At 38.0% G+C, this 27,954-nt stretch overlaps 1 protein-coding gene across 14 annotated transcripts in view; it reads left to right on the forward strand.

The window, feature by feature from the left end:
• The window catches only part of LOC140639095 (general transcription factor II-I), a 113,235-nt gene that overhangs the window by 29,538 nt on the left and 55,743 nt on the right, over positions 1-27,954 (forward strand). For all 14 annotated transcript variants that reach the window (XM_072837510.1, XM_072837513.1, XM_072837518.1 and 11 more), the window contains exons 3-9: positions 593-731; positions 3,755-3,889; positions 4,950-5,133; positions 5,307-5,335; positions 10,683-10,737; positions 11,219-11,262; positions 20,680-20,757. In XM_072837510.1, coding sequence (XP_072693611.1) covers positions 593-731; positions 3,755-3,889; positions 4,950-5,133; positions 5,307-5,335; positions 10,683-10,737; positions 11,219-11,262; positions 20,680-20,757 — 664 coding nt within the window. The remainder of the gene's footprint in view (positions 1-592; positions 732-3,754; positions 3,890-4,949; positions 5,134-5,306; positions 5,336-10,682; positions 10,738-11,218; positions 11,263-20,679; positions 20,758-27,954) is intronic.

The raw sequence follows: 27,954 nt of genomic DNA on the forward strand, positions 1-27,954 counted from the left end.
GAAGACAGATGCTCAACTGCTGAGCCACCCAGGCGTCCCAACATAGTGGATGTTGTGATGTGGCTTCAAACTTCCCTTTTGACTGATGGCAATAATCCTCCCAGCTGCTGCGAGTATTTGAGGCTCCCTTGCCCAAGGTCTCCCCTTTCTATGGGAGGGCCATCCCAGCTCCAGAGCTCTCCAGATGCAGTTGCACCAGTGATCAACTCCCCCTCTGCCGAAACCTGCATCCGTCACATCTCCTGGGTGTTGCTATTGAGAGAGTACTCTCCACAAAGCCTGAATAGAAATCTGAGTCTGCTTCATGGGAATTTGACCTATCACAGGTTACAAGGGATTTCTGCCTTTTTTTCTTACAAATTCTCTTTTCCTGTTTAAAATTGGGGTTAGAAACTATCTAGAAAGAGAGATACCTATAAAAAACGGTGACCCTCTTTTTATATGATGATCTAAGGCCAGAAACTAGGAACTTCATCTAATTCCAGTTACTGTAATAAGACAATTGAAGTGATAAGATTTTTTTTATCCATCCAGCAGAAATAGTACTTTCAGACATCTGTATATAACATAAGGTTTGTTATTTGTATTTTAGTGTAAAGAACTGGCCAAGTCCAAGGCAGAAGTGGCCTGCATTGCAGTGTATGAGACAGATGTGTTTGTTGTTGGAACTGAGAGAGGACGTGCTTTTGTCAACACCAGAAAGGATTTTCAGAAAGATTTTGTAAAATACTGTAAGTATTATATTTTTATCATTTGTATTTCATAAATATTGTGCCTAAATATTTGTGGATAACAAATGTCTTATTTCTTTCTTTCTTTTTTTTTTTTTTTAAAGATTTTATTTATTTATTCATGAGAGGCAGAGACACAGGCAGAGGGAGAAGCAGGCTCCACGCAGGGAGCCCGATGTGGGACTCGATCCCGGGACTCCAGGATCACGCCCTGGGCCGAAGGGAGGCACTCAACCACTGAGCCACCCAGGCGTCCCCAATATCTTACTTTCTAAAGCAGAATGATATTTATACTAAAAAGACTTTCTAAAATGTCTAGAGAGACATTTCAAAATGCTCAGTGTTCCCAACATGATAATATATAAGGGTAAATACTGAAGAGTTTAAGAAAAATGGTAAATGTTTATTCTGTGTTCCTTGCTTGGTGTTACTTTGGATTGGTGGCACATATGAGAGACAAGGTAGAGAAATCTTGAATTGATTAAAGGTTCTTGTTTAAGTAAACAGTTATTTTCTTGATAGGTACTTGGTGTGTTCAAAGCAAGTCTTTGTGCATGAAATTCGCGTAAGCATGATATAAAATTAAACTGGCCTCTTTGATTCCCTCAGTAGAATCAACTTGTAAGGATTCTCAGTGTGTTTTGTGGTTCTTCAATTGGGAGTTCATCCAGTTGGTGAAAATTTAACTTGATATACAACAAAAACAGTAAATAAATTTGCTGTAGGCTGTTACTACCTATGATCTTACACAGACCGATTTTGTATCCATGTTTAACCTTACACTGCCTGCCAGTGTCATGTTGTCTCAGTGATCTAGCCTCTTTTTAAACATGGAAAGAACAAAATGGTGGGGATGTCTATAGGCATATTGTGTACGTGAGTGTGTCTTTAGGTGCCAAACTTAAATTTCCATTAGCAAGTTAGATCCAATTCATGATGAATTGAGATCATGGGTGAATAAAATAGTTTTCTTATTAACATTAATTTTTAGTCCTGTTAAAATGCATATTTTCACACTGTATATGTCTGCTTCCACCCCCACTATAATCTTTTAAGCTTTATGGTAGTATAATCTAGTTAAATTTTTTTCATTATTTCTGATTGTTTTGAGAATTTTTAAGGCTTTGATCATGTTTGTGTATTTAAGTTTATAGTAATGTTGTTTTGATTATGTGTATATCAGCTGCCATCTGTCCCATGAATACTATAATCCCACTGGCAGCTGTGTTTATATTCCCATTCCCTATACTGCCTTGCTTATGTGGTTCTCCAGTGGTTAGAACTAAGCATTTGGGGAATTGTCCATAGTTGCAAACTGTAGTCCCTGCCCATTAGTATTCATCCTTTCTTTTTTGTTACCAATAATTCAATGCCTTAGAAAATAATCTTTGGAAGTAATTCTTAAGTATGTAATATTTGTTTATATAAGGTATTTTGTACACAAAGGTCAATAGTAGTCTTCTGACACCTAATCAGTAGGTTTATGAGTCAGTTTTATAATTTCTTGGGGAAAATTCTCTTTCCCAAGGTTTGAAGCACTGTCCAGGAGCAATGAGATGATATGAATCACTCATAATTTAAAATATTTGAGTTATGACAATAAGAAGGAGAAACAAGTGAAATTTATTTTAGTAGTTATAGTTTAACCTGATCTATTTAAAACATTATCATTCAGCATCAACATAGAAGTGATTAATGGGATATTTTGCATACTCTTTTTACTGTTTTTAAAATCCAGTATGTATTGGCAATTTTACCACACATCTTTTTTTTTTTTTTTTTTTTAAGATTTTATTTATTTATTCATGAGAGACACAGAGAGGCAGACACAGGCAGAGGGAGAAGCAGGCTCCATGCAGGGAGCCTGACGCAGGACTCGATCTCGGGTCTCCAAGGTCATGTCCTGGGCCAAAGGCAGCACTAAACTGCTCAGCCACCTGGGCTGCCCTTTACCACACGTCTTAATTTGGATTAGTACACATTTCAGGTGGTCAGTAGCCACAGATGTCTAGTGGCTAATTGTTGAACTTCTTGAACCTGGAATTTTTTTTGTGGTGGTGTGATAATTTTATATTTAGGGATGCCTGGGTGGCTCGGGGTTGAGTGTTTGCCTTTGGCTCAGGGTGTGATCCCGCAGTCCTGGGATCGAGTCCCACATCGGGCTCCCTGTGTGGAGCCTGCTTCTCCCTCTACCTATGTCTCTGCCTCTCTCCCTGTGTCTCTCATGAATAAATAAATAAAATATTAAAGAAAGATAATCTTATATTTAAATTTGGAGTTGATTTAGTTGTCAATAAAAGTATTCATTTAGTGCATTAAGAAAAAGTTTGTAGCTGGTGAATTACTCTAAAGATACCTTTTTATTTTATTTTTTAGATTTTATTTATTTATTCATCAAAGATAGACACAAGCAGAGGGAGAAGCAGGCTTCCTGCGGGCAGCCTGATGCAGGACTTGATCCCGGGAATCACACCCAGAGCCAAAGGCAGACACTCAACCACTGAGCCACCTAGCCATCCCTAAAGATACCTTTTTATTTTTTATTTTTATTTTTTAATGATTTATTTTTTTTATTCATGAGAGACAGAGAGAGAGGGGAAGTAACACAGGCAGAGGGAGAAGCAGGCTTCCCACAGGGAGCCGATTCTGTGATCCGGAATCCAGGATCACAACCTGAGGCAAAGGCAGGCACCCAAATGCTGAGCCACCCAGGCGTCCCTAAAGATACCTTTTTAAAAAAAATATTTGTAGCAGGTCACCTGGGTAGCTCAGTGGTCGGACATCTGCCTTTGGCTTGGGTCATTATCCCGGTGTCCTGGGATCATCATGAGATTTAATTCCATGACCCTGAGATCATGACTTGAGCTGATGACAGGTGCTTAACCAACTGAGCCCCCCGGGTGCTCATTCCTCTTTGTCTTTTTATAACAAATCATAAATACTAGAATATAGAAAAAAGTATTCTTACCAAAGTCTAAATATTAAGATAATGAACATGAGCCTTTTATATCATTATTTTATAGGTGTTGAAGAAGAAGAAAAGGCTGCAGAAATGCATAAGATGAAATCTACAACCCCGGCAAATCGGATGAGTGTAGACGCTGTAGAGATTGAGACACTCAGAAAAACAGTTGAGGACTATTTCTGCTTTTGCTATGGTAAGGTTATACACCTGAATTTTCTAAAAGATATAAAATTGAGTTTGGTAAAGGGTGGATTGTGTAACTGGTTTCATAGTCAAACTGCACACTTTTGACAAACGGAGTGAATCAACTTCAAATCAGTGGGTTAACATCAGGAATGACTGTACTTCCCATTTCTAGTTTGAAGGAACCTGGAAACAAACATACCTATTAGATCTATGGGATAGGTGTTTTTGTTTTTAATCTTTTTCTTTTTATGAGCTGTTCAAGGTTTATAGGTAAAGAGGAAAGTAGATTTCCTGTGTACCCCCTGGCCCAATACTTGCATAGCTCCCTCCCACTACAACTGCCTACCCCCAACCTACATTAACTCAACATAATCACCCAAAGAGAATGGTTTATTTTTGCCCCCTGTGTTGATCTCACCAGTTCCTGAAAAAAACCCACCTTTTGTTAGTCTAAACATGTGGTAAGCAAAGCTCTTCAGAGAAACAGTGGAAGGGAGAAGATACTGGTTACACACTGTGAGGTTGTAGTAAATTTCATCTCTGGGGAATAGGGTTTCTAGCATCTGTGGCTCACTGCCTGATACACAACGACAGGGTGGTAGAGCACACCCAGTTGTGAATATCAGTTTTCTCTATCTAATAAGTTTTCGCTGAGAAGATTGGCCAAAAATTGCCTGATGTTTTATGATGACAATAGGACCTGTCAGGTTTCCATGTTCTAAGCCTGAATTGTATATGAAAAGGTTGTATTAAACCAGAGTGAGGCCATTGTAAAGAAAGACACTAGTGGAAAAAATCAGCCATTGTTCCTTTTGTTTTTGTGTAGGTTTTATATAAATATTTTATGTACTTTTCATTTTGACCTTTTGGATCTGTTTCAGGCTTAGAACTTCTAACGTGGGAATAGGGCCCTCTGCTATTTTGAAGTCATTTTGAAATCGGATATTACAAAACAGCATGAAGGCTATTTGTTAAGCTGTGATCAACTAATGATGGTTTTGTTTTTTAATCTCAACATTTAATGATGTTTACCCTCTTTCTACCTCACCCCTCTCCCTCACTCCCAGGGAAAGCTTTAGGCAAATCAACTGTGGTACCTGTTCCATATGAGAAGATGCTACGAGATCAGTCTGCTGTGGTCGTGCAGGGGCTTCCAGAAGGAGTTGCCTTTAAACACCCCGAGAACTATGATCTTGCCACCCTGAAGTGGATTTTAGAGAACAAAGCAGGGATTTCATTTATCATTAAGAGGTAAAGTACTTTACCCCTTGCTTATCAATAGTTTATTATATAACATTGAATATGCAGTTCATTTTAATATGTTTTTAAAATTCTTGTTTACTGTAGAAGTTATTTAAATTTATGCTTGACAATAATTTTATTTTGTATATTCATGTATAGTTTTTTATTTTGTTTTAATGCAGACCTTTCCTAGAGCCAAAGAAGCACCTAGGTAAGTGATTACTTTGTTTACAGATTGTTCCTAAACCTATTGGGTCAAACTGAACATATTTTACTGATTTTTATTTTCTTTGAGATTATGATGTAATACATTTTGGAACTAGGGTGTTCTATATAAACCAATGAGGATCCCTGGGTGGCGCAGCGGTTTAGCGCCTGCCTTTGGCCCAGGGTGTGATCCTGGAGACCCGGGATCGAATCCCACATCGGGCTCCCGGTGCATGGAGCCTGCTTCTCCCTCTGCCTGTGTCTCTGCCTCTCTCTCTCTCTCTCTCTCTTTCTGTGACTATCATAAATAAATAAATAAAAATTAAAAAACAAAACCATGAAAAGTCACTGAGCTGAAAAACTAGAGACTTGTTTTTTGTTTCTGGCTCTGCTACTCTGTTTATGATGTAGTCAAGGTTTACCTTAGCAACATATACAATCATACATTGGATCTGCCCTCATTTCCCAGAATTAAGAGGATGACTTAATTACCTAGCGTTCATTGAACAGGCACAGAATTGTTGGGCACAAGATTGAATGAGGAGGAGATATACAACTGTGCATCAAGCATTAAAGCTTCGGAGTGCTGGTAGTTTAATGTGAGACATAAAAAAAAGCCCATAAAGTCACCACAGCAAGATCATAACGTACACACTGCACAAATGGTTAGAGAAAATTCTGTGGAAGTTCATTGCAGGAAGGATTCATTTACAGCCCAAGAAGGTTTTGAAATCGAAGAAGGCATTAAGATGGGCCCTTGAAAAATGAGAATTTCAATAGGACTTTCTTTTGGGACACTTAAGCCATTGCATTTGAAGGGAAAAGTGATTTTTAGGAGACTGATGGCCTTTGGAGGCAGGTTTTTTTGAGACTTTTGAAAATAAATGACCATTATCGTTCATAGCCTCTACCAGTATAAGAAAGGACAGAATAATATATATACACATGCAATGTATTTTATTTTTTGTTAAATAACCTTTATTTCTTACCATGATGAAAAGATTAATATTTTATATGTTTTATTGAGGTATAGTTAGGATGCCATAAGATTCACCTATTTTAATTATATAATTCAGTGGGCTTTAGTAAATTGACAGAGTTTACAAAGTTTTACAATCATTGTCACAGTCTAATTTCAGAATATTTTTATCCTCATCTCTGTTATTTTCATATTTGCATGAAGGGTATATAAAATACATACACAGTGTGGATCCTTTTGGATTAACTTTTTTCACTCAGCATAACTCAATTGAGGCTCATCCAGATCATTGGATGTATTAATAGTTATTTCCTTTCTCTTACTAAATGGCGAATATTCCTACATACGAATATACTACTCATTTATCCATTTACCGGTTGATAGGCCTTTATTTATTTTTTTTAAATTTTTTTTTAAATTTTTATTTATTTATGATAGTCACAGAGAGAGAAAGAGAGAGAGGCAGAGACACAGGCAGAGGGAGAAGCAGGCTCCATGCACCAGGAGCCCGATGTGGGACTCGATCCTGGGTCTCCAGGATCGCGCCCTGGGCCAAAGGCAGGCGCCAAACCGCTGTGCCACCCAGGGATCCCTTTGATAGGCCTTTAGATTGTTTCCACTGGGCTGTTACGAATCATACTAAAGAATCATACTACCGTGGGCATACTTGAACAAGTTTTTGTGTGGACACATACTTTAATTTCTCTTGGGTTTAGATACCCAGGAATAGAATTGCTGAGTCATAGACTAATTTCACATTTAGCTTTTAAAAAACTGCCAAGCTCCCTTCATGGTGCCTGTACCATTTTATGTTCCTATGGGCATTGTCTGAGGGTTCCACTTTCTCCACATTCCTCTTAACACTTGGTATTGTCTTTTTGGTTTAACCATCCTTTTTTTTTTTTTTTTAATTTTTTTTATTATTATTTATTTATGATAGGCAGACAGTGAGAGAGAGAGGCAGAGACACAGGCAGAGGGAGAAGCAGGCTCCATGCACCGGGAGCCCGACGTGGGATTCGATCCTGGGTCTCCAGGATCGCGCCCTGGGCCAAAGGCAGGCGCTAAACCACTGAGCCACCCAGGGATCCCTGGTTTTAACCATCCTAATGGATGTGAAGTGGTATGCCATTGTGGCTTTGATTTGCATATTCCCTAATTACTAAAAATGTTGAGTATCTTTTCACGGGATTAGTGGCCAGTGACCATTTATGTATATTCTTTGAAATAAGGTTTGTACAGGGCCTTTCCATGTGTTTTAATTGGATTATTTTTATTAGAGTTGTAAGAGTTCTTTATAGATTTTTGATATGTATATTTTCTCTAGTTTTACAAGTTGTCTTTTGACAGTGTCCTCTGAGGAACAAAAGGTTTTTAAAAACTTTATTTATTTATTTATTTGAAAGAGAGAGAGAGCATGAGCAGGGGGGAGGAGCAGAGGGAGAAGGAGAAGCATGCTTCCTATTGAACAGGTAGCTGGGCGTGGGGCTCGATCCCTGGGTCCTGGGGCCCGATCCCTGGGTCCTGGGGCCATAAGCTGAGTGGAAGGCAGACACCTAACTGACTGAGCCACCCAGGCACCCGAGAACAAAAGCTTTTAATTTTTGCAAAGCCCAATTCATTCTTTTAATTCTTATGCTTTTGATCTCATATCTCAGATCATCCATTGCCTATCACAAGGTCATGAGAATGTGTTGTGTTTTCTTCTATAAGTTTTTATATTCTGAGTTACTACGTTTAGATCTGTGGTAAGTTCTGAGTTAGTTTTTGTGTATGGCACATGATGAAGGTGGAAATTCAGTTTGCATGTGGCTGTCTAGTTGTTCCAGCACAATTTGATGGAAAAAAAATGTACTTTCTTCCCGGAAGTGCTTTGGGATTTTTGTTAGGAAGTTAGTTGGGCAGCCCCAGTGGCTTAGCAGTTTAGCACCACCTTCTGCCCAGGGTGTGGTCCTGGAGACCCGGGAGTCCCACTTCGGGCTCCCTGCATGGAGGCTGCTTCTCCCTCTGCCTGTTTCTCTCTCTCTCTCTCTCTCTCTGGGTCTCTAATAAATAAAAAGTCTTTAAAAAAGAAAGTTAGTTGACCTTGCCTGTTTCTGAGCTTTCTATGTCATGGATCCTGTTGTGTGTGAATCAGGATAGTTTAACTCTGCAGTCTGAATGCTTTTTATATCTTCATCTTATTTTTCTAGCCAGAATGTCCAATATAATATCTAATGGAAGTTGGGATAGGAGCCTCACCCTCTCAGTATTAGGAGGAAGACATTTTGGCTTTGACAATATGGTAGCTGTTGGTTTTTTGTAGATGTCCTTTATAAGAAAGAAAAGCTTTATTGCTTTGTTTAATTTTAAATTCCAAATTTTCTTAAGCAGTATTTTTTTCCTGAAGTGTTCTAGGTTTTAATCTGCCATTTGTACTTTTTGAAGTCTTCTATAAATTTCTTTTGAAACACTGGGGCCTGGTTGTTAACTAAAGAATGTTTCTTATAGGGTGCTTACACCAGGTGGTACAAGCAGGAGGGTTTGTATGACTGCTTTTTTTTTTTTATCATATTGACTCAGAATAATTGGAAAGTTTTGATTGTAATGGGATATTTTCCAGTTTTTAAAGTTTTTGATAACTTTGTTGAGTTATTATTATTATTAAAGGTTTTATTTATTTGAGAGTGTGCAGACAAGCGGGAGGGGCATAGGGAGTGGGAGAAGCAGACTCTCTGCTGAGCAGGGACCCTAACTTGGGGCTCGATCCTAGGACCTGAGCTGAAGGCAAATTCTTAACCTACTGAGCCACCCAGGTGTCCCTTGTTGAGTTGTTATTGGCATAAAATAAACTACACATATTTAGAGTGTAGAGTGTTTGTTGACTTTTGATACATGTATATACTGTGAAAACCATCAATACAGTCAAGACAAGGAACATATCTTTCACCCCAAGTTTGCTGTCAGCCTTTGATAACTCCTGTCTTTTGTTTTTCCTACCCTTAATCCCAGGCAACCATTGATTTTGTCACTGTGGATTTATTTGCATTTTCTAGACTTTTAAAATAGAAATTGAATCATAGTAGGTACTTTTTTTTTTGTCTTATTTTGAGATTTATGCCTGTTTGTGTATCAGTAATTCCTTATTTTCCTGATGAGTATTACAGTACAGGTACACTATAATTGTTTACCCATTCACCTGTTCACAAAAATTTGGGTTTCCATTTCTTGGCTTTTATAAAGAAAACTACTGTGAATATTTCAGTGTAAGACCTTATGTGGACACACATTTGGGTAAATACCTAAAATTGGAGTGGCACATGGTATTTACATAAATAATTCTTCAAGAACGTGCCAATCTGGTTTTTAGTGTGATTTATTTCATTTGGTGGTCCCACCAACATTGAGAGTCTCAGTTATTCTATATCTTCATTCACATTTGGTGGCATCAGCCTCTCTTTACATTTTAATTTTTTTGCAAACATAAAATTCATGGGCTTTTTAATATAAAATTCATGGTTTTACGGGATCCCTGGGTGGCGCAGCGGTTTGGCGCCTGCCTTTGGCCCAGGGCGCGATCCTGGAGACCCGGGATCAAATCCCACATCGGGCTCCCGGTGCATGGAGCCTGCTTCTCCCTCTGCCTCTCTCTCTCTCTCTCTCTCTCTGTGACTATCATAAATAAATAAAAATTAAAAAAAAAATTCATGGTTTTAAAGTGTGCAGTTCATCTTGTATATTTACAAGATGGGCAACTGTCACCTCACTCTTAATTTCAGAATATTTTTATCACTCTCAAATAGAAATCCTGTATCTGTTACTCAGTCACTGTTTGCTTGATGTATCCCTAACAGAAATCTTTATCAGCACTCCTGTGTCAGTATAGGCTTCTTCTCTACTGTTGGAGTAATAGTGCATTGGTGTATTTGTTTCACTGATAAACCTATGAGCTTTGGGGCACCTGGGTGGCTCATTTGGCTAAGTGTCTGCCTTTGGCTTAGGTCATGATCCCAGGGTCCTGGGATCGATTTCTATGTCCAGCTCCCTGCTCTGCAGGGAGCTTGCTTCTCCCTCTCCCTCTGCCTGCTGATTCCCCTACTTGTGCTCTCTGTCAAATAAATAAAATCTTTAAAAAAATTATGAGCTTTTTCCTTAAGGGGGGAGGGTGCTGGTGGGTGAGGGGGTGAAAACTGTTGGATGGTCATCATCCCCACACCTCTTCCTTTGAGGGAAGAATGAAGGACATTGTTATGTGAATTCACACTGCCGTGTGCCCTCCACTGTGACCTGGAGCTGTGGACATCCCTACCCTGCTTACTCTCTGTTGAGGACCTTTGGAAATATTAGTTGAAAGTGTTGGCAAAACCTAAATCTCACTATTTTTTTGTACATAGGTGGTCGCGTAATGGTAACGGATGCTGAAAGGTCCATGCTCTCTCCAGGTGGAAGGTAAAAAGCAAAGTTCATCAGTACGCATAAACCTGCACATCCACATCCCGGGGACTTTAGTTTTTCGAATCTTGAGGAATTAGAACATTAAAAGGCCTGTATCACAATGTCTTGAGGGTTAATATTTAGCTGATTCATTTGGGGTTCTGTGAAAATGCAGTGTTTGACTGAGTAGCTCTGGGGGGAAGCATTTAAGATAGGTTGATAACCACACTGGGAAGAGGAGGGCCTTAGAATAACATGGAATTTGCAAGTTATCATGTTATCCTATGTCTTCAGTCTTTTTTCCCCCCAAAAAAAGTTGATTGGAATTAAAATACTAAATTCAGTGGACAAGTTATCGTTATGCAAGAGATAAATATGTAAACTTAAAAAGTTGAGTCAGATTTGCCTTGAGCTTGGTCAGGTAAGTGACTTTGTGTGTTGGTATGTGGACAGCCCGCACCAGTGCAGAGCTTCATTAAGGCTTTTTTCCTTTCAGCTGTGGCCCCGTCAAAGTGAAAACTGAACCCACAGAAGATTCTGGTATGTTCTTGCTAGTGCTTTTAGAATCTGTGAAATAAAAGTAAGGGAACCTTTTCCTTAATGTAGAAGATTGTATTTTGACTTATTTTTTACTGTGATGTACTGATGAGAAGCAGACAGAACAAATTTGTTCCATTGGTGACATTGTCTCTTAATGTTACCAGATACTATACTAAAACCTGAAAAAGTTCATTTACTGAATGGTAGCCAAAGTTTGTTGCTGATTACATGTTTGTAAGCAAATTTGTTAATAGGTTTTCCCCTCGATTACATAGGAACAGTAGTGTAAAATGTCATCTCTTTCTGCAGTGCTTTTTACACAAGCCAAGCAAGTAATCTTACTCTCCCTGCCTCCCCCCGTCTGCCGCCTATTTCTACTTTCTAGGGAGACTGCTTTTAACTTTATGCTGTTTTTGGTGTTCATTTCCTTACTTTTAAATGTCATGCTTGTACTCTTATTTCATATATATTTTTTGGGTAGCTTTATAATATATATATTTTCATATATATATTTTGGGAAATATATATTTCATATATATTTTTTGAGTGAGATACAGCCAAATTCACTTAGCCCTAAGTATAAAATTCGGTGGTGTTGAGTACACAGAGTTTTGCAGTAATCATGACAATCTGATATTGGAAAATTTTTATCATCCCAGTTGGAAACCTGGTGCCCAAGTAGAAACCATGTTCCCACCATTAATCTAATTTTGGGTTTTGTAGGTTACCTGGACATTGCATATGAGTAGAATCATACAATATGGTATTTTACATTTGCCTTTTTTTAAACTCTGCATCATGTTTGGAGATTCATCTTCAAAAATAGTTGTAGTGTACATAAGTAGTTCATACCCTGAATATTATTCCATTGTATAGATATACTACCTTTTCTTAATCCATTTACCATTTGGGCATTTGAATTGTTCGTACTTTTTGGCTGTTCTGAGTAACATGGCTGTGAACATTCACATATTTGTCTTTGTGTAGAAATAAGTCTCTCTTCATTTCTCTGGTATACATAGATACCCAGGAGCGAATTGCTACTTCTGTGGTAACTGTACTTATAAGCAACTGACAAATTGTTTTCTAGAGTGGCTGTACATTCTTAGCAGCAATGTATGAGGTTTCAGTTTCTCTGTATCTTGGCTAAATGTGGTAATGTCTGTCTTTTTTGATTATAGTCATTCTAGGGAGTCTCAAGTGGTATCTCATTGTGTGGGTTTTTTTTTTTTTTTCCTTTATGCTCTTAAATAGACATTTTATTTTTAGAGCAGTTTTAGGTTCACAACAAAACTCAACAAAAAGTATAGCCTCCCACTATGGACATCCCACATCAAAGTGGTATTAAAAATGATGAACCATTATCACCTAGCATCTATAGTTTACATTAGGGTTTAGTCTTGTACATTTTGTGGATTTTGATAAATGTATAATGATGACTTGTCTGTATCATACAGAATAGTTTCACTGCCCTAAAAGTCCTCTGCCCTCTGCCTTTTCATCTGTCTCTCTCCTGTAACACCTGGCCATCCATCACTGATCTTTTTACTGCCTTCATTGTTTTGCCTTTTCTAGGATATCCTAGAACTGTGTTGTTGTTTTTTTTTTAAAGATTATTTATTTATGTGACATGAACATGGGGAGGGGCAGAGAGAGAAGCAGGCTCCCTGCTGAGGAGGGAGCCTGATGCTGGACTCCATCCAAGGACATGGAGATCATGACCTGAGCTGAAGGCAGCTACTTAATTGACTAGCCACCCAGATGCCTCTGGAACTGTGGTTTTAATTGCATTTTCCTCATGATGTTGAACATCATTTTATGTGCTCATTAGGTATTCATATATTGCCTTTGATGAAATGTCTTTTTAAATCTTTTGCTCATTCTTTAATTATGTTGTTTCTTTTCTTTTTGGTTATTTTTTTCATTTTTTTTTTTTTTAAAGAGAGGGAGTATGCAGACACAAGTGGGGGTCAGGGGGAGAGAGGGAGGAAAAGTAGACTGCCAGCTGAACAGGGAGCCCAATGCGACACTCAGTCCCAGGACCCTGAGATCATGACCTAAGCTGAAGGCAGATGCTTAACTGACTGAGCCACCCAGGTGCCGCTATTTATTCCTTATCGAAATAGAGCTGACATACAGTGTTTTGTTTTGTTAGTTTCAGATTTATAGCATAGTGATTAGATAATTCTCTACATTATTTAGTGCTCATCATGGTAAGTATGGCCATCATCGGTCACCATACATCATTACAATATTGACTATATCCTTTATGCTGTACTTTTTATACTTATTTACTTTATAACTGTAAGTTTGTACCTTTTAATCTTTTTTTCTCTGTTTTGCCCAACCCATCACACACCTTCTCTCTGGCAACCACCAGTTTGTTCTCTATATTTAAGAGTCTTTGTTCTTTTGTTTTGATTTTTACATTTCACATGTAAGTAAAATCATATGGTTTTAGTCTGACTTATTTCGCTCAGCCTCATGCTCTGTAGATCCATCCATGTTGTCACAGATAACAAGATTTCCTTCTTTATTCTTTCTTCTTTTTTTCTCCCTTTTAAAAAAATTAAAAAAAATTATAACAGTTCTTTATGTATTCTGGATACATTTTTTTCTCCCAGAAATAACGTTTTGCAAATATATTTTTCTACTCTGTGGCTTGTGTTTTCATTTTTTATGGTGTCCTTTGAAGCCTAAAAATGTTTTCATTTTGATGGAATTCAGTTTTTCAATTTTTTTTTTTTTTTTAATCATTTGGGCTTTTGGTGTTACATCTGAGAAAAACTAAACTCTTTGCCTCACCTGAGGTCATGAAGAATTTTACAAAACTAAACTCTTTGCCTTACCTGAGGTCATGAAGAATTTTACATGGTTTTAATTAACTCTTATAATCTAAACCTCAGGCCTGTTTTGAGTTTATAGTTTTGTGGGTTGCCAGGGAAGGGTCTGATTTCATCCTTCTTCATGCGGACATGCCACTGTCCTGGTGTCCTTTGTTGAAAAGCTGACCTGTTCCCATCGGATCTCCTTAGCACCTCTATCAAACAGCAGGTGACCAAGTGTACTTCTACAACTATCAGTTCTGTTCCCTTGAACTCTAATGTCTAGCCTTAGACCAGTAGCACACTGTAGGTCATGTCGTTTTAAGGTTTGGTTTTGTTATGTTAACATATGGAAAAATGAGGATATAATTATTTTACTGTCTCCCAGTACTCTTCCCCTTTTCCACTCTGACCATATAGGTAAATTGATTTTTACTGTTCAAGTTCTTTGGCAACTGAGCATGATCTTGGGCATTTTACATACGTTTTGCTTTTTTGCCATGTTCCATTTATAGGACACAAGTGGTTTAGCTTATTTATAAAACATACAGCTCTTCATGACTTGATTATAATTCTATTGTTAGGATTTTTTTGTTTTTCTGGTTCTATGAGTGAAAGCATCATCATCTTGTATTTATTTATTTATTTATTTATTTATTTATTTATTTATTTGAGAGAGAGCACCCATGGGTGAGAGCACAAGTTGTAGAGAGGGAGAAGCCGACTCCTTGCTGTGCTTGGAGCCTGATGTGGGACTCAGTCCCAGGACCCTGAGAATCATGGCCTGGAGCTGAAGGCAGGTGTTTAACCGACTGAGCCACTGAGGCACCCTGCAACTTTATCTTTAAAAAATAATACAGGGATCCCTGGGTGGCGCAGCGGTTTGGCGCCTGCCTTTGGCCCGGGGCACGATCCTGGAGACCCAGATCGAATCCCATGTCGGGCTCCCTGCATGGAGCCTGCTTCTCCCTCTACCTGTGTCTCTGCCTCTCTGTCTCTCTCTGTGTAACTATCATGAATAAATAAATAAAATCTTTAAAAAAAAAAATACAAAAAAAAACCATAATTATAAAAGATCATTGTATTATTACCAGGAATATATTTTATAATTAGCTTTGGTGATTGGCAAAGAGAAATTGACATTTACTGCATTTTTGTACTGAAGGCATATATAAACTGTATGATCTAATAAGCAGAGGCTATAGCTGGAGTCCAAACATTTGAATTTTGTAAAATGCAGTTTTATGTCACTGCAAAATAGTGATATTTTCGATTTGACCTCTTAGAGAGGATGGAAGCCAATTTTCAGTTTTGTTATGTCCATGTTTGCATTGTTGCAGAGCCGATCTTTTATTGTGCTCTCAAATTAGTTAAACCATTCTCTGGGCTGCCTGACTGGCTCAATTGATAGAGCATAGGACAATTCTTGATTTTGGGGTTGTAAGTTTGAGCCCCATGTTGGGTGTAGAAATTTTAATAAAAAATGAAATCTTCAAAAAAATTACCTTATGTAGTGAATTTCAGACTTAAGTTTCATCTAGGAACACAAGGATATTATTAGTAAATCTCTAAACTCACTTTTTCTTTTTACTAAAATAATTAGAAATAATATATCATCTGAGTAGATGATAAGAAGGCAGCAGAAACCCTTAACCTGGGGCACCTGTGTAGCTCAGTGGTTGAGCATCTGCCTTTGGCTCTGGTCATAATCCTGGGGTCCTAGAATTGAGCCCTGCATTGGGCACCCCCCCCAGGGAGCCTGCTTCGCCCTCTGCCTATGTCTCAGCCTCTTTCTCTGTGTATCTCATGAATAAATAAAATCTTAAAAAAAGGAAATCCATAACCTGATTGATTGGACTATCGTACATAATTGTAAATACCAGCCCATCATTGTGTTTAGTAGAGAACCACTAGAAGCATTCTTTGTATGATGAAGAAGCACATTTCACCAGTTTCTTACCAGTGTGCTAGTACAAACCAGTAAAAGAATGAGGTTTCAGTAATTAGGAAGTGGAGGGCATCATTAGATTGTACAGACAATAGGAGTGTGTATTTAGAACACCAAAGAGAATCAACTAGAGCACTTGAAAACATAATAGAGACTGACTTGACTTTGTGAAGTGTGAAAAATTGCATATATATAATAAAAGTTCAGATTAAAAGCATTGTGGGGAGAAAATTCAGTAATCATCCGAATAATTTCTAACCACCACATAAGACTAAGAAGGAATTAAAAATGAAGGATGGCAGAGTCAGCCAAAATGTGTCAGGGACATGTGAGACGCAGGGAATGGCTTCTTGCAGGACATATGACAAGTGGTTGTTGTAGTGGACTTACAGAGAGCTAATCCAAAGAATAAATGATCAGAGATTCAAGAAGCAAGAGAAAATATTAGTTTTGTTAAAGAGAGATAAAAACCCAACAGAGGTGGAAGTTGTACCAGCAGATTGGCAAACACTCTGCTCATACTCAGTAAAGAGTAGGTGGCCATGGGAGCTTTAAAAATTCTTGATAAAAAAAAAAAATTAAAAAAAAAAATTCTTGATGACCGCTTAAATGGTTGCTTTATTATGTAGATGATGCTTTGGTAATTCTTGTCATTTCATTTTATTCACTTTTTAAAGATTTTATTTATTTATTTATTTAAAATGTTTTTTTCTTTATTTATTCATGAGAGAGAGAGAGAAAGAAAGAAAGGCAGAGACATAGGCAGAGGGAGAAGCAGACTCCATGCAGGGAGCCCGACGTAGAACTCGAACCCAGGTCTCATGCCCTGGGCTGAAGGCGGTGCTAAACCACTGAGCCACTGGGGCTGCCCTTAAGATTTTATTTTTAAATAATCTCTATAGTGAACATGGGGCTTGAAGTCACAACCCCGAGATTAAGGATTGTGTGTTCCAACCGAGATAGCCAGATGCCCCTTTCTTGTCATTGAAGGTACACATGTTCTTTGATCCTGTGCTGTCTTACAAAAACGGCACTTAACCTACAGCTCCATCAGTGGAATACCTGCTGATAATGCAGGTGTCCAGAAGACAGAGTGCTACTTAGTTGAGGAAATGCTACCATGGTGAATAGATGAATGATACTGTAGTTGTTTAAATTTTTTTTTAAGATTTTATTTATTTATTAATGAGAGACACACAGAGAAAGAGAGAGAGTGTGGCAGAGACACCAGCAGAGGGAGAAGCAGGCTCCACGCAGGAACCCGACGTGGGACTCTATTCCAGGTCCCCAGGATCACGCCCTGGGCCGAAGGCGGTGCTAAACCGCTGAGCCACTGGGGCTGCCCAGTTGTTTAAATTTTTATCTTAAAGTGTTAACATTTAAAAATTATTGCAGACTTTTAGGAAACCCGCATGTACCAGGTCCGGGAATTTTCCCTGTATCATTGGACATAAAGTTACCAACATGATGCCCTTTCACTCTTTGAAGTGTGTGATTCTTACACACCAGAACATGGTCCCACGTTGCCACAGTGCAGTCATCAAAATAAGGGCAATAAGTTGCTCCCATCTAATTCTCAAACCTTTCTCAAGTTTTGCTATTGTGTTTGTGGATGGCTTCTTCACTCTAGAGTGTCTCCTAATCTTTCTGGGTCTTCTTCCTGTGACCTGGGCATGTTTGAAGGAAGTATCTAATGTTTTCTCATGACTGGATTCATGTAATGCCTTTTTATTTATTTATTTTTAAGCAAAAGTATCATAGAAGTGATACTGTGTTCATTCATATCAGGTGGTGATTTCTCTTGATCCCTTTACTGTTGGTTTCATTTATGAGATGAAAGTTAGTTTTGAGAGGCTTTTCCTCTATGAACTTACTCTTCCTTTGTAGTAATTATATTTGTGGAAGTTTCTCTGAGACTCTAGAAATATGTGCCACTCCTCATCAGGCTTTCCATTAAAATCAGTTTATTACTTTCATATGTTTCTATTTTATTCAACACATTATTATCATTATTTATCTTGATTTGCAAATAGTCCTTTCTTTGGCCTTTGGGAGCCACTTCAAGAAGTCCCAAGTCCTTTCCCTGGTCCATATGTCATCTATCATTTTAGATAACTTTTTTTTTTTTAAGATTTTATTTATTTATTCATGAGAGACCTAGAGAGAGAGACAGACAGACACAGGCAGAGGGAGAAGCAGGCTCCACGCAGGGAGCCCGACGTGGGACTCGATCCCGGGTCTCCAGGATCAGGCCCTGGGCTGAAGGTGGCGCTAAACCCCTGAGCTACCCCGGCTGCCCGATAACTTTTTTCTTTCTTGTAGTAGAACATGGTCAAGGTTCGTCTCTAATCCCTCTCTAGTCCAGCTCTAGTATCAACTATTTCAAGAAGCCGTGGTTCCTGAGTGATATTGAGACAAAAGGATCTTGGTGCTGGGTGTGCTGACTGCAGTTGGGATGTTACTATTTCTAACAAAGCTTGGGAACCTATGTGTGTGCCTTATATACATGTGTTTGTATACATGTAAATATATCTATGCCTCTATTTACATCTCTATTTTTCCATGCCCATATTTTCAGTTCTTGACATCCCAAGGGTTCCTTCCCCTCCTTTTCCTATATAATTCCTGTCTGTTGCAATGAGGATCCTGCTAGTCAGATATTCTTAATATATTTACTTCATTGGACCTATGTCCTGTTTTGTAGCCCATGGCTCCTTGGCTCACTCCCACTGTGGCCCTCCCTGTTGGGCTGTCACCACCCGTGCTTGCCCACTCATCTCCCTCCGTCTCCTAAAGCCCTTCTTGGTGTCCCCTTAATCTCCTGTAAGTCCTCTTCTCATTCTGCTGCACAGAACCTACCTGATGCGGCTGCCTACATTGTTCAGTGGCATCTAGCGGCATTTGGGATTAGTAGTTGGGGAAAGAAGAAGCTGTGTTTTTTTGTTTTAAGATTTTATCCTCAGAGAGAGAGAGAGAGAGAGAGAGAGTGGAGAGGGACAAGCAGGCTCCACGCTGAATGTGGAGCCCGACTGGGGACTCGATCCCACGCCCCTGAGATCACGACCTGACCTGAAACCAAGAATCGGACACTTCACCAACTGAGCCACCGGGCGCCCCAAAGGGAAGCTGTATTAATTGCACCTGCCTGTGTGCTGGTGTGAGAGAGGGGAGGTGAGGAGAGAGAGACAGAGAGAGAGAGATCAGGAGCTTTTGTGTATGTTACAGATAGACCAAGTGTTACTTTTTTGTGAGATGTATGAGAAAGATAGCGTTGAATATCTTATTGGGAAGGAAGTATTTGAATCTATGCCACAGTTTCCTGTTTAGCTTTTAGTTAATTGCACCTAAATGATCATTTTGCTAATTGTTCTCTTTTATTCACATAGTCATTTCTTGAATAGTGTGTATCTAAAAATAAACATGCTGAATTGAGAAAAGTCCTATTTTGTTGAATTCTTCAACCATCTTTATGTATGGATATAATAGTATCGTTATCAGAGAGGTTTCTTTTTTCTCCCTTATAATTTGTATCTTAATATTCTCAATTTAGGGCCACCTGTGGCTCAGAGGTTGAGTGTCTGCCTTCGACTTGGGTTGTGGTCCTAGTGCCCCAGGATCGAGTTCCACATTGGGCTCCCCACATGGAACTTGCTTCTCTCTCTGCCTATGTCTCTGCCTGTCTTTCTGTGTCTCTCATGAAGAAATAAATAAAATCTTTAAAAAAAGATAAAATGATGCCATCTTAGGGTGCCTGGGTCCTCAGTGGTTGAGCGTCTGCCTTTTGCTCAGGGCATGATCCTGAGATCCTGGGATTGAGTCTCGTCCCCAAAGGGAGCCTGCTTCTCTCTCTGCCTGTCTCTGACTCTCTCTGGTTCTCCTGGATAAATCAATAAAATCTATAAAATAAAGTAAAACAAAACCATCTTAACCTCAGAGTGTTGAGTCATTACAACTGAAGTTTAAAGGTAATTTCCTTCCTCCTTCCTCTTCTCTCCTCTCCTCTCCTCTTCCTTTCTTCCTTCCTTCCATTCAGAGGGAGGAAGAGGGAGAGAAACAATCTTCCTTCCTTCCATTCAGAGGGAGGAAGAGGGAGAGAAACAATCTTAAGCAGGTCCTATGCCTAGCACGGAGCCTGACACAGGGCTCCATGTCTCAAATCTGAGATGATGACCTGAGCCTAAGGCAGATGCTTAACTGACTGAGCCACCCAGATGCCCTTACAGGTGATGTTCAGTAATTTGTGAAAGTCTTTTTCTATTTCTTAAGTAAGCTCTATACCCAACATGAGACTCGAATTCATGATCGTGAGATCAGGAGTCCTGTGTTCTACTGACTGAGCCAGCCAGGCACCCCTGTAAAAGCATTCTTAATGTTGGATGAAAAGAGAGTATGACTAATTTTCTTCAAATCTAAGAATAAGGATGTCAGAGGAAAAAGCAGATCATCTCAGAAAATTAGTAATATTGTTAAAACATTGTTTAGGTTGGATTTTAGATGGTTTTTGCCCCTTTGCTACCTAGCAAACTTTTGTCTTTTCAAAGTCTTCATTCATTGCTCTGTATTATTTAGGTAGGAGAGATTTTCCTACACCATCTAACTACATGCCCTAATGTGTAATTATATACTTTCATTTGCTTTTTACAGGTATTTCTCTGGAAATGGCAGCTGTGACAGTAAAAGAAGAATCAGAAGATCCTGATTACTATCAATATAATATTCAAGGTATACTATTCATGCATTTTTTCTTTCCAGAGTTGTTTGTGGTTAAGATTCAAATTTATCAATTGCCTGAATTCATTAAATACGACTTTATTGACTTTCTTGATTGGCATGTGCTTATAATTTATCACTGGAATAAGACAGATTTCAAAAATAGAGCAATGAGTTAAGTAATCTATCTACAGGCAAAATGTAAAATAGCCATTAATATTCTTAAAAGGACAAGCAAAAGCTGTGGCACAATTTAGAATTCAGTTCTAGTTTCTAGAGTTATTTGAAAGACAGAAAAGAGGTCTTCTGAACCTGGAATCACTCTATTTGTGCAACAAAAAATATCTGTGTAAGCATTATTATCTTAAAAATCTATAAAAGGTAAGATAATAAATTTTTAGCTATTAATTTATCACTTTGTTCTGTTTTTTTTACTGGCTTATTAGGGAGGTATTAAAAGTTGTAGTTTAACAATGCAGCGTCAGATTTTAGTTTTGAAGAACATTTTCTATATTTTATAGCTCATTTAATTTTTATAGATGTACAAAATACATGAAAATATTAATGTATAAAATCTGATTAGTTTGGTTGTCTCTATATACCTGTAAAGTTATCTTCACTGCAGTGAGGATAATGACATTTCCATAACCCTCAAGTTTCTTTGTATTCTGTTGCAATTCACTGCCCTCTCCAGCCAACCACTGATCTGTTTTATCTCATTTGACACGAGTTTCCATTTTTCTTGAAATTTCTATAAGTAGAATCATTATGAAGTATGTACTGTTTTCTTGGGATGGGATGTGACTTCTTTCATTCCACATAATTGTTTTGAAATTCATCCACAATGTTGCATATATCCATAGCTAATTCCATTTTATTACCGAGTATTATTCCATTGCTTGGCTGTATACCACAATTTGTTTATTCCTTTTTATATTGTTGGATATTTTGATTGTCTCTAGTTTGGGGGGCTATTAAAACCAAAGTTGCTGTGAACTTTTGTGTGCAAATTATTGTATGGAAATATACCTTCATTTCTCTTGAGTAGATTCCTAGAAATGGAATAGCTGGGACATATGGTAGGTATTTAATTTTGTAAGAAACCACCAAACTGTTTTGCACGGTGCTTGTACTATTTTACATTTCCACCGGCAGTGCATAAGTAGTTCCTGGTTGTTCCACATCCTTGCCAACACTTGTCCTGTCAGTCTTCTTTTTAGCCATTTTAGTGAGTGTCTTACGAGACCTCATTTTCGTTGTGATTTGCTTAATAGTGGTAACTCATTTAAAAAGATAAGCCCTTATTAGTTCTAGAGCATTGTGAATGTTTTATGAATAAATTTATTCTTATTTGTAATGTGAATAACTATACATATATTAAAATGTTTCATAGTGAATTTTATTATTTTTATCTGCCAGTTTTGAACATTTTATGGCTTGTGATGTTAATAATCACATGGGTAAAAGGTTGAGACAATTATGTGGAGTTTTAAGTAAAGAGTTAAAATTATGGAAAAAATTTAGCCTTTATAAAAGTAGCTTTTGGTACCTAATACACGTGCATAAATTTAATAAATACTAGTTGATAAAATAGTCTTTTTTTTCTTTTTTTTAAGATTTTATTTATTTATTCATGACAGACGGGGGGGGAGGGCAGAGACACAAGCAGGCTCCATGCAGGGAACTGATGTGGGACTAGAGAGAGAGAGAGAGGCAGAGACACAAGCAGGTTCCATGCAGGGAGCCTAATGTGAGACTCGATCCTGGGTCTCCAGGATCATGCCCTGGGCTGAAGGCAGGTGCTAAACTGCTGAGCCACCGGGGCTACCCTAGTCTTTTTTTTCTTAACACGTTATTTTTAAAATAAAAAGTCTGTCTTCATCTTTGGTATTGTCTGTTTAGGGTTGTTATTCTCAGCCATGAGTATAGAAGCTTTTTTGTTCCCTTTTGAGTTTGTTCGTTGAGTAATTTAAGGTAATGCTTGAGAAATAAGGATTGGAGATCAGATGTTTGTAGAGCGAAGATTGTTTGAAATGATATTATCTTAGGTCCAATTGGAGAAGGTAGGAGCTAGACACTGTGTATCTTGTTTTACAAAAATTTTGTGGTTTTACGTTTAGGTATTCGATCAATTTAGGCCTTATTTTTGCATGGTGTGGCAAATATTTAGTTCAAACTTAAGCAGATGGATATCCAAATTTTCTAGTAGCATTTGTTGAAAAGACTGCTCTTTTCCATTGCATTACCTTGATTTCTGTGTGTCCTTTTGTAAACCTTATATTAACCTGTGTTGAGTGCTATAGCATATAGTAAGTCCTGAAATCAGATTGTGGCAGTCCTACAGAATTGGTTCTTTATAAAAATTATTTTGTCTATTTTAGCTCCTTTATCTTTTCATATAAATTATAAAAATAGGCTTGGTGATTTGTTCAAAAACTGTGGGGATATTGATAGAGATTATGCTGAATCTATATAGCTGATTTGAACTAAGTATCTTAATACCCAATCTTTTAATTCATGAGCATGGTTTATATCTCTTACCTATTTAGCTTTTCCTAGATTTTTTAAATCAGAGTTTTGTTTTCAGAGAAAGATCCTGTAGTGCCCATTTGGTAAGATTTATATCTATTTAATGTTTTTTGGTGTTACTGTAAATGGTATTATTCTGATACATTTCAGCTTCCAGCTATAGCCAATACATAGAACTACAACTGACCTTGTATCTTGTGTCTTGGTTAAAATTCACTTATTAGTTGAAGCAACTTGTTGGTGAAATCTTTGGTATTTTCTAAGTAGACAATGTTATTCCTTCCATTTCCTTTCCTTGGGTTAATTGCACAATCTGGGACCCCTGGTGTTGTTTTGAACAGGAGTAGTGAGAGTAGACATCCCTATCCTGTTCACAGTTTTAGAAGGACATCTTTCAGTATAATAGCTGTGAGTGTTTGGTAGATGCCCTTCATCAGTTTGAGGAAGTTCTAGTATTCCGAGTGGGAAGAGTGCTTATAGTGATTGGATGTTGAATTCGTAGGTCTTTTCTGTATCTCTTGAGATGATTATACGGGTTTTTCTTGTTTAGTCTGTTAAAATGGTGATTAATACTAATTTTCAGATGTTAAACCAGACAGGTATTACTGGGATAATAAACCCTTCTTGGTTATAATGTATTCTTTTTATGTATTATTGATTGTTCTTAAGAGATACTAGTCAGAAAACTTCTTATAAATGTCCTTGTATTTGGTTTTGGTAATGTTGGCCTCAGCAAAACGAATTGGGAAGTGATATACTGGAACAGTGTTTTTTTTTTTTTTTTTTTTTAGGATTTTATTTATTTATTCATAGACACAGAGAGAGAGAGGCAGAGGGAGAAGCAGGCGCCACGCAGGGAGTCCCATCCATGTGGGACTCGATCCCTGGGTCCCCAGGATCACACCCCAGGCTGCAGGCAGCACCAAACCACTGCGCCACCGGGGCTGTCCTGGAACAGGGTTTTTGAGAATAGGTACTATTCTGTTCTTAAGCGTGTGGTGAAATTTGCCAGTGAAGCCACCTAGGGCTTTTGGTTTCCATAATGAAAGTTTTTTTTTTTTTTTTAAGATTTTATTTATTCATGAGAGACACAGAGAGAGAAAGAGAGAGAGAGAGAGAGGCAGAGACAAAAGCAGAGGGAGAAGCGGGCTCCATGCAGGGAGCCTGATGTGGTACTTGATCCTGGGACTCCAGAATCACGCCCCAGGCCAAAGGCAGGCACCAAACCGCTGAGCCACCCAGGGATCCCCCAGGTTTTTATTTTTTATTTGTTAAGATTTTATCCATTTATTTGAAAGAGAGTGAGAGAGCACAAGCAGAGGGAACGGCAGAGGGAGAAGCAGACTCCCCACTGAGCAAGGAACCTGATGCAGGGCTGGATCCCAGGACTCTGGGATCATGACCCAAACTGAAGGCAGACGCTTAACCAGCTGAGCCACCCAGGCTCCCCAATGGAAGGTTTTTAAACTTGGTCTGTTTTTTAATTTTTAGATTTCTTTTAATAGTTGTAGAGCTGTTCAGGTCACATACTTCTTGATTGTGCTTTGGCAGTTTGTGTCTCTTAGAGAATCTATTTTGCCAAGTGTTCTTTTTTTATTTTAATATTTGCAAGATGAATAGTGATGCCCTTCTCATTTCTAGTTTTTTAGTTTGTGTCTATCATTTTTTTTTCTTGGTTGCTGTAGCTCAGAGTTTCTCAAGCTTGTCAATGTTGATATTCTGATCAAGCAGTTGATTGTTGTGGGTATCTCTTTTATGCTATGAATTATAGAATGTTTAGTAGCTTTCCTAGCCTTTACCCACTAGATAGCAGTAGTATCTCCCTAGCTGTGACCATCAAAAATGTAATTATGACATAAACTCTCCCTGTGGAGTGGGGATATAATCACTAGCAGTGGAGAACCATTGGTCCAGCTCTAGAGCTTTTACATACTTTTTCTTTTTCTCACAGAACCAGCTTTTACTTTCAGTGACTTTTGCTCTTAGGTTTCTTTCTGTTGTTTTTCTTGTTTTAATTTTAATTTGTGTTTATTTTATGTTTCTTAAGATAAAAGCTTAAATCATTGATTTAAAATCTTTTCTAATATAAACATTTGATGACATAAATTTCTTAATCATTAGTTCAGCTGTATTCCACAGACTTTGATTTGTATTTGTTTTCTTTCAATTCAAAACATTTTTGAATTTCCTTGTGATTAGTTCTTTGTCCTGTGGTTTCTGTAGAAGTGTGTAGTTTTTTTTTTTATTACATTTTTATTTTAATTCCAGTAGAGTTAACATACAGTATTATATTAGTTTCTGGTTTACAGTATAGTGATTCAACACTTTCAGACAACACCCAGTGCCCATCTCCAACAAGAGTGCTCTTTAATCCCCTTCTGCTTCTACCATCCTCCTGGTCACCTCCTTTTGGTAACTGTCAGTGTGATCTCTATAGTTAAGAGTCTGTTTTCTTGCTTTGTCTTTCTCTGTTATTTTTTCCCCTTTACTCATTTGTTTTGTTTCTAAAATTCCACACAACAGTAAAATCATAGGGTATTTATCTTTCTCTGACCGACTTACTTTGCTTAGCATAATACTTTCCACCTCCATCCATGTCAGTGCAAATGGCAAGATTTCATTCATTTTTGTGGCTGATTAGTACTCCTTTCTTTATATATTCCACATTTTCTTCCTCCATTCATCTATCGATAGATAACTACGATGCTTCCATAATTTGGCTAATGTAAGTAATGCTGCAATAAACACAAAAGTGCGTGTATCCCTTTGAATTAGTATTATTCTGGTTTTTTTACAGATACCCAGTAGTGTGATTACTGGATCATAGCAGAAGTGGGTAGTTTTAATTTCCACATACTTGTAGGCTTTTCAGGTATCTTTCTGTTACTGATTCTCTATTTCTGTTATGGTTGGAGAACATTCTTTGTATAATTTCAGTTATTTTAACTTTGTTAAGGTTGATTGATTGTTATTTAGGTCTGCTGTTCCTACTGCTATTTCTGTCTGCTTATTCTGTCAAACAGTATTGAAATCTCCAACTGACTCTAGATCTGTTCCTCCTTTTGTGTTTTCTGAAGGGCTGTTAGATGTCAGTATCCTTAAAACTAGCTCCTTCCCTTGGGCTCCTTTCTAGGCAACCCCCTCCAGTGGTAACTTCCTGACCTGTAGCAACCTACATTAGTTTTGTCTGGTTTTGTATTTCACATAAATGGGATCTTTTTGTGTATACTGTTGTTTTAGGCTTCTTTTTTTTTTTTTACCTGTAAGATTTTATTAATTTATTTTTTAAGTAATCTCTCCACCCAATTTGGGACTTGAATTCGCAACTCCAATATCCAGCCAGGCACCCCTAGGTTTTTTTTTATAAAACAAAATTTGTGAGACATATTGTTGGGTGTACTTATAGATCATTTATTTACATTGCTGTTTTGTGTTTCTAAAATGGTTTCTTTTAAAGTGAAATGTTGAAACCTAAAGACATACTGTACATCTGCCCGGGTTTATGGAATCTTACTCTCTTGTCATCTCCCCCCGCCCCCTACCACAGTAGAACATGTTAAATATGTAATTGGCACCTTTTCTTGGACTCTCTGAAATTTCTACTTTCTTTTCTATTCCTCCGAGTTAACTAGTTTCTTGAAATTGAGGGTCATCCTTACTGATAAACATTTGTTTGGGTGGGGAGGTGAGGGGCAGAGGAAGAGGGAAAGAGAGAATCTTTTTTTTTTTTTTTTTAAGGTTTTATTTATTTATTCATGAGAGAGACAGAGAGAGAGAGGCAAAGACACAGGCAGAGAGAGAAGCAGGTTCCTGCCGGGAGCCTGAGGCAGACCCGATTCTGGGACTCCAGGATCATGCCCTGAGGTGAAGGCAGAGGCTCAACCGCGAGCCACCCAGGCCACCCAGGCGTCCTGGAAAGAGAATCTTTTTTTTTTTTTTTCTGGAAAGAGAATCTTAAGCAGGCTCCACGCCAGCCCAGTGTGATCCTAGATCTCAGGACCCTGAGGTCCTGACCTGAGCTGAAATCAAGAGGCAGACAATCTACTGAGCCACCCACGTGCCCCGTTACCCATAAAGATTTTATGCTTTTATTGCATATCTGCTCCTACAGAAGTGTCTGTGTATTTCCATGCACATGCATTTTATATATGGTATTTTCTTAGTTTTTAAGCTTGACACAAATGGTATTGTACTACATATGTTGGTATGTACATGTTCTTGTACATCCCTCATGCAGTGTAAGTTTTTGAGATTTACTTGTTTTGTCACATAGAAGTTTAATAGTATTATTGTGATAATATGTCGTATGATTACATTGTAGTTCATTTGATCATTATTCTACATAGGACATTTATCTTTCAAAACTTTTGACATTTTAAAATCGGCTCGGACATATATCTGAGCACTTGTCAGTGTTCCACTAGGATAGTTAGTGGTCCTTAGATATGAGCATTGGGAATGTTTGATTTTCATGACTGAAATGACAAGGCTAGCATTTTGAGTGTGCTTAGAATGAATAAAATCCAAATATATGTGTGAAAACATAGATAGCTAAATGTAAACATCATAGGTAGTTTGAATGGGTAGTGGTCTGTGAAGGTATACTGGGCATATATTAACCACTAGAAATCAAGTTTAACAATATAAATTTGAGGCCAAAGAAGAAGAAAGTAATAGGTA

Source organism: Canis lupus, chromosome 8 (assembly GCF_048164855.1).
Source record: "Canis lupus baileyi chromosome 8, mCanLup2.hap1, whole genome shotgun sequence".
Classification (NCBI taxonomy): domain Eukaryota; kingdom Metazoa; phylum Chordata; class Mammalia; order Carnivora; family Canidae; genus Canis; species Canis lupus.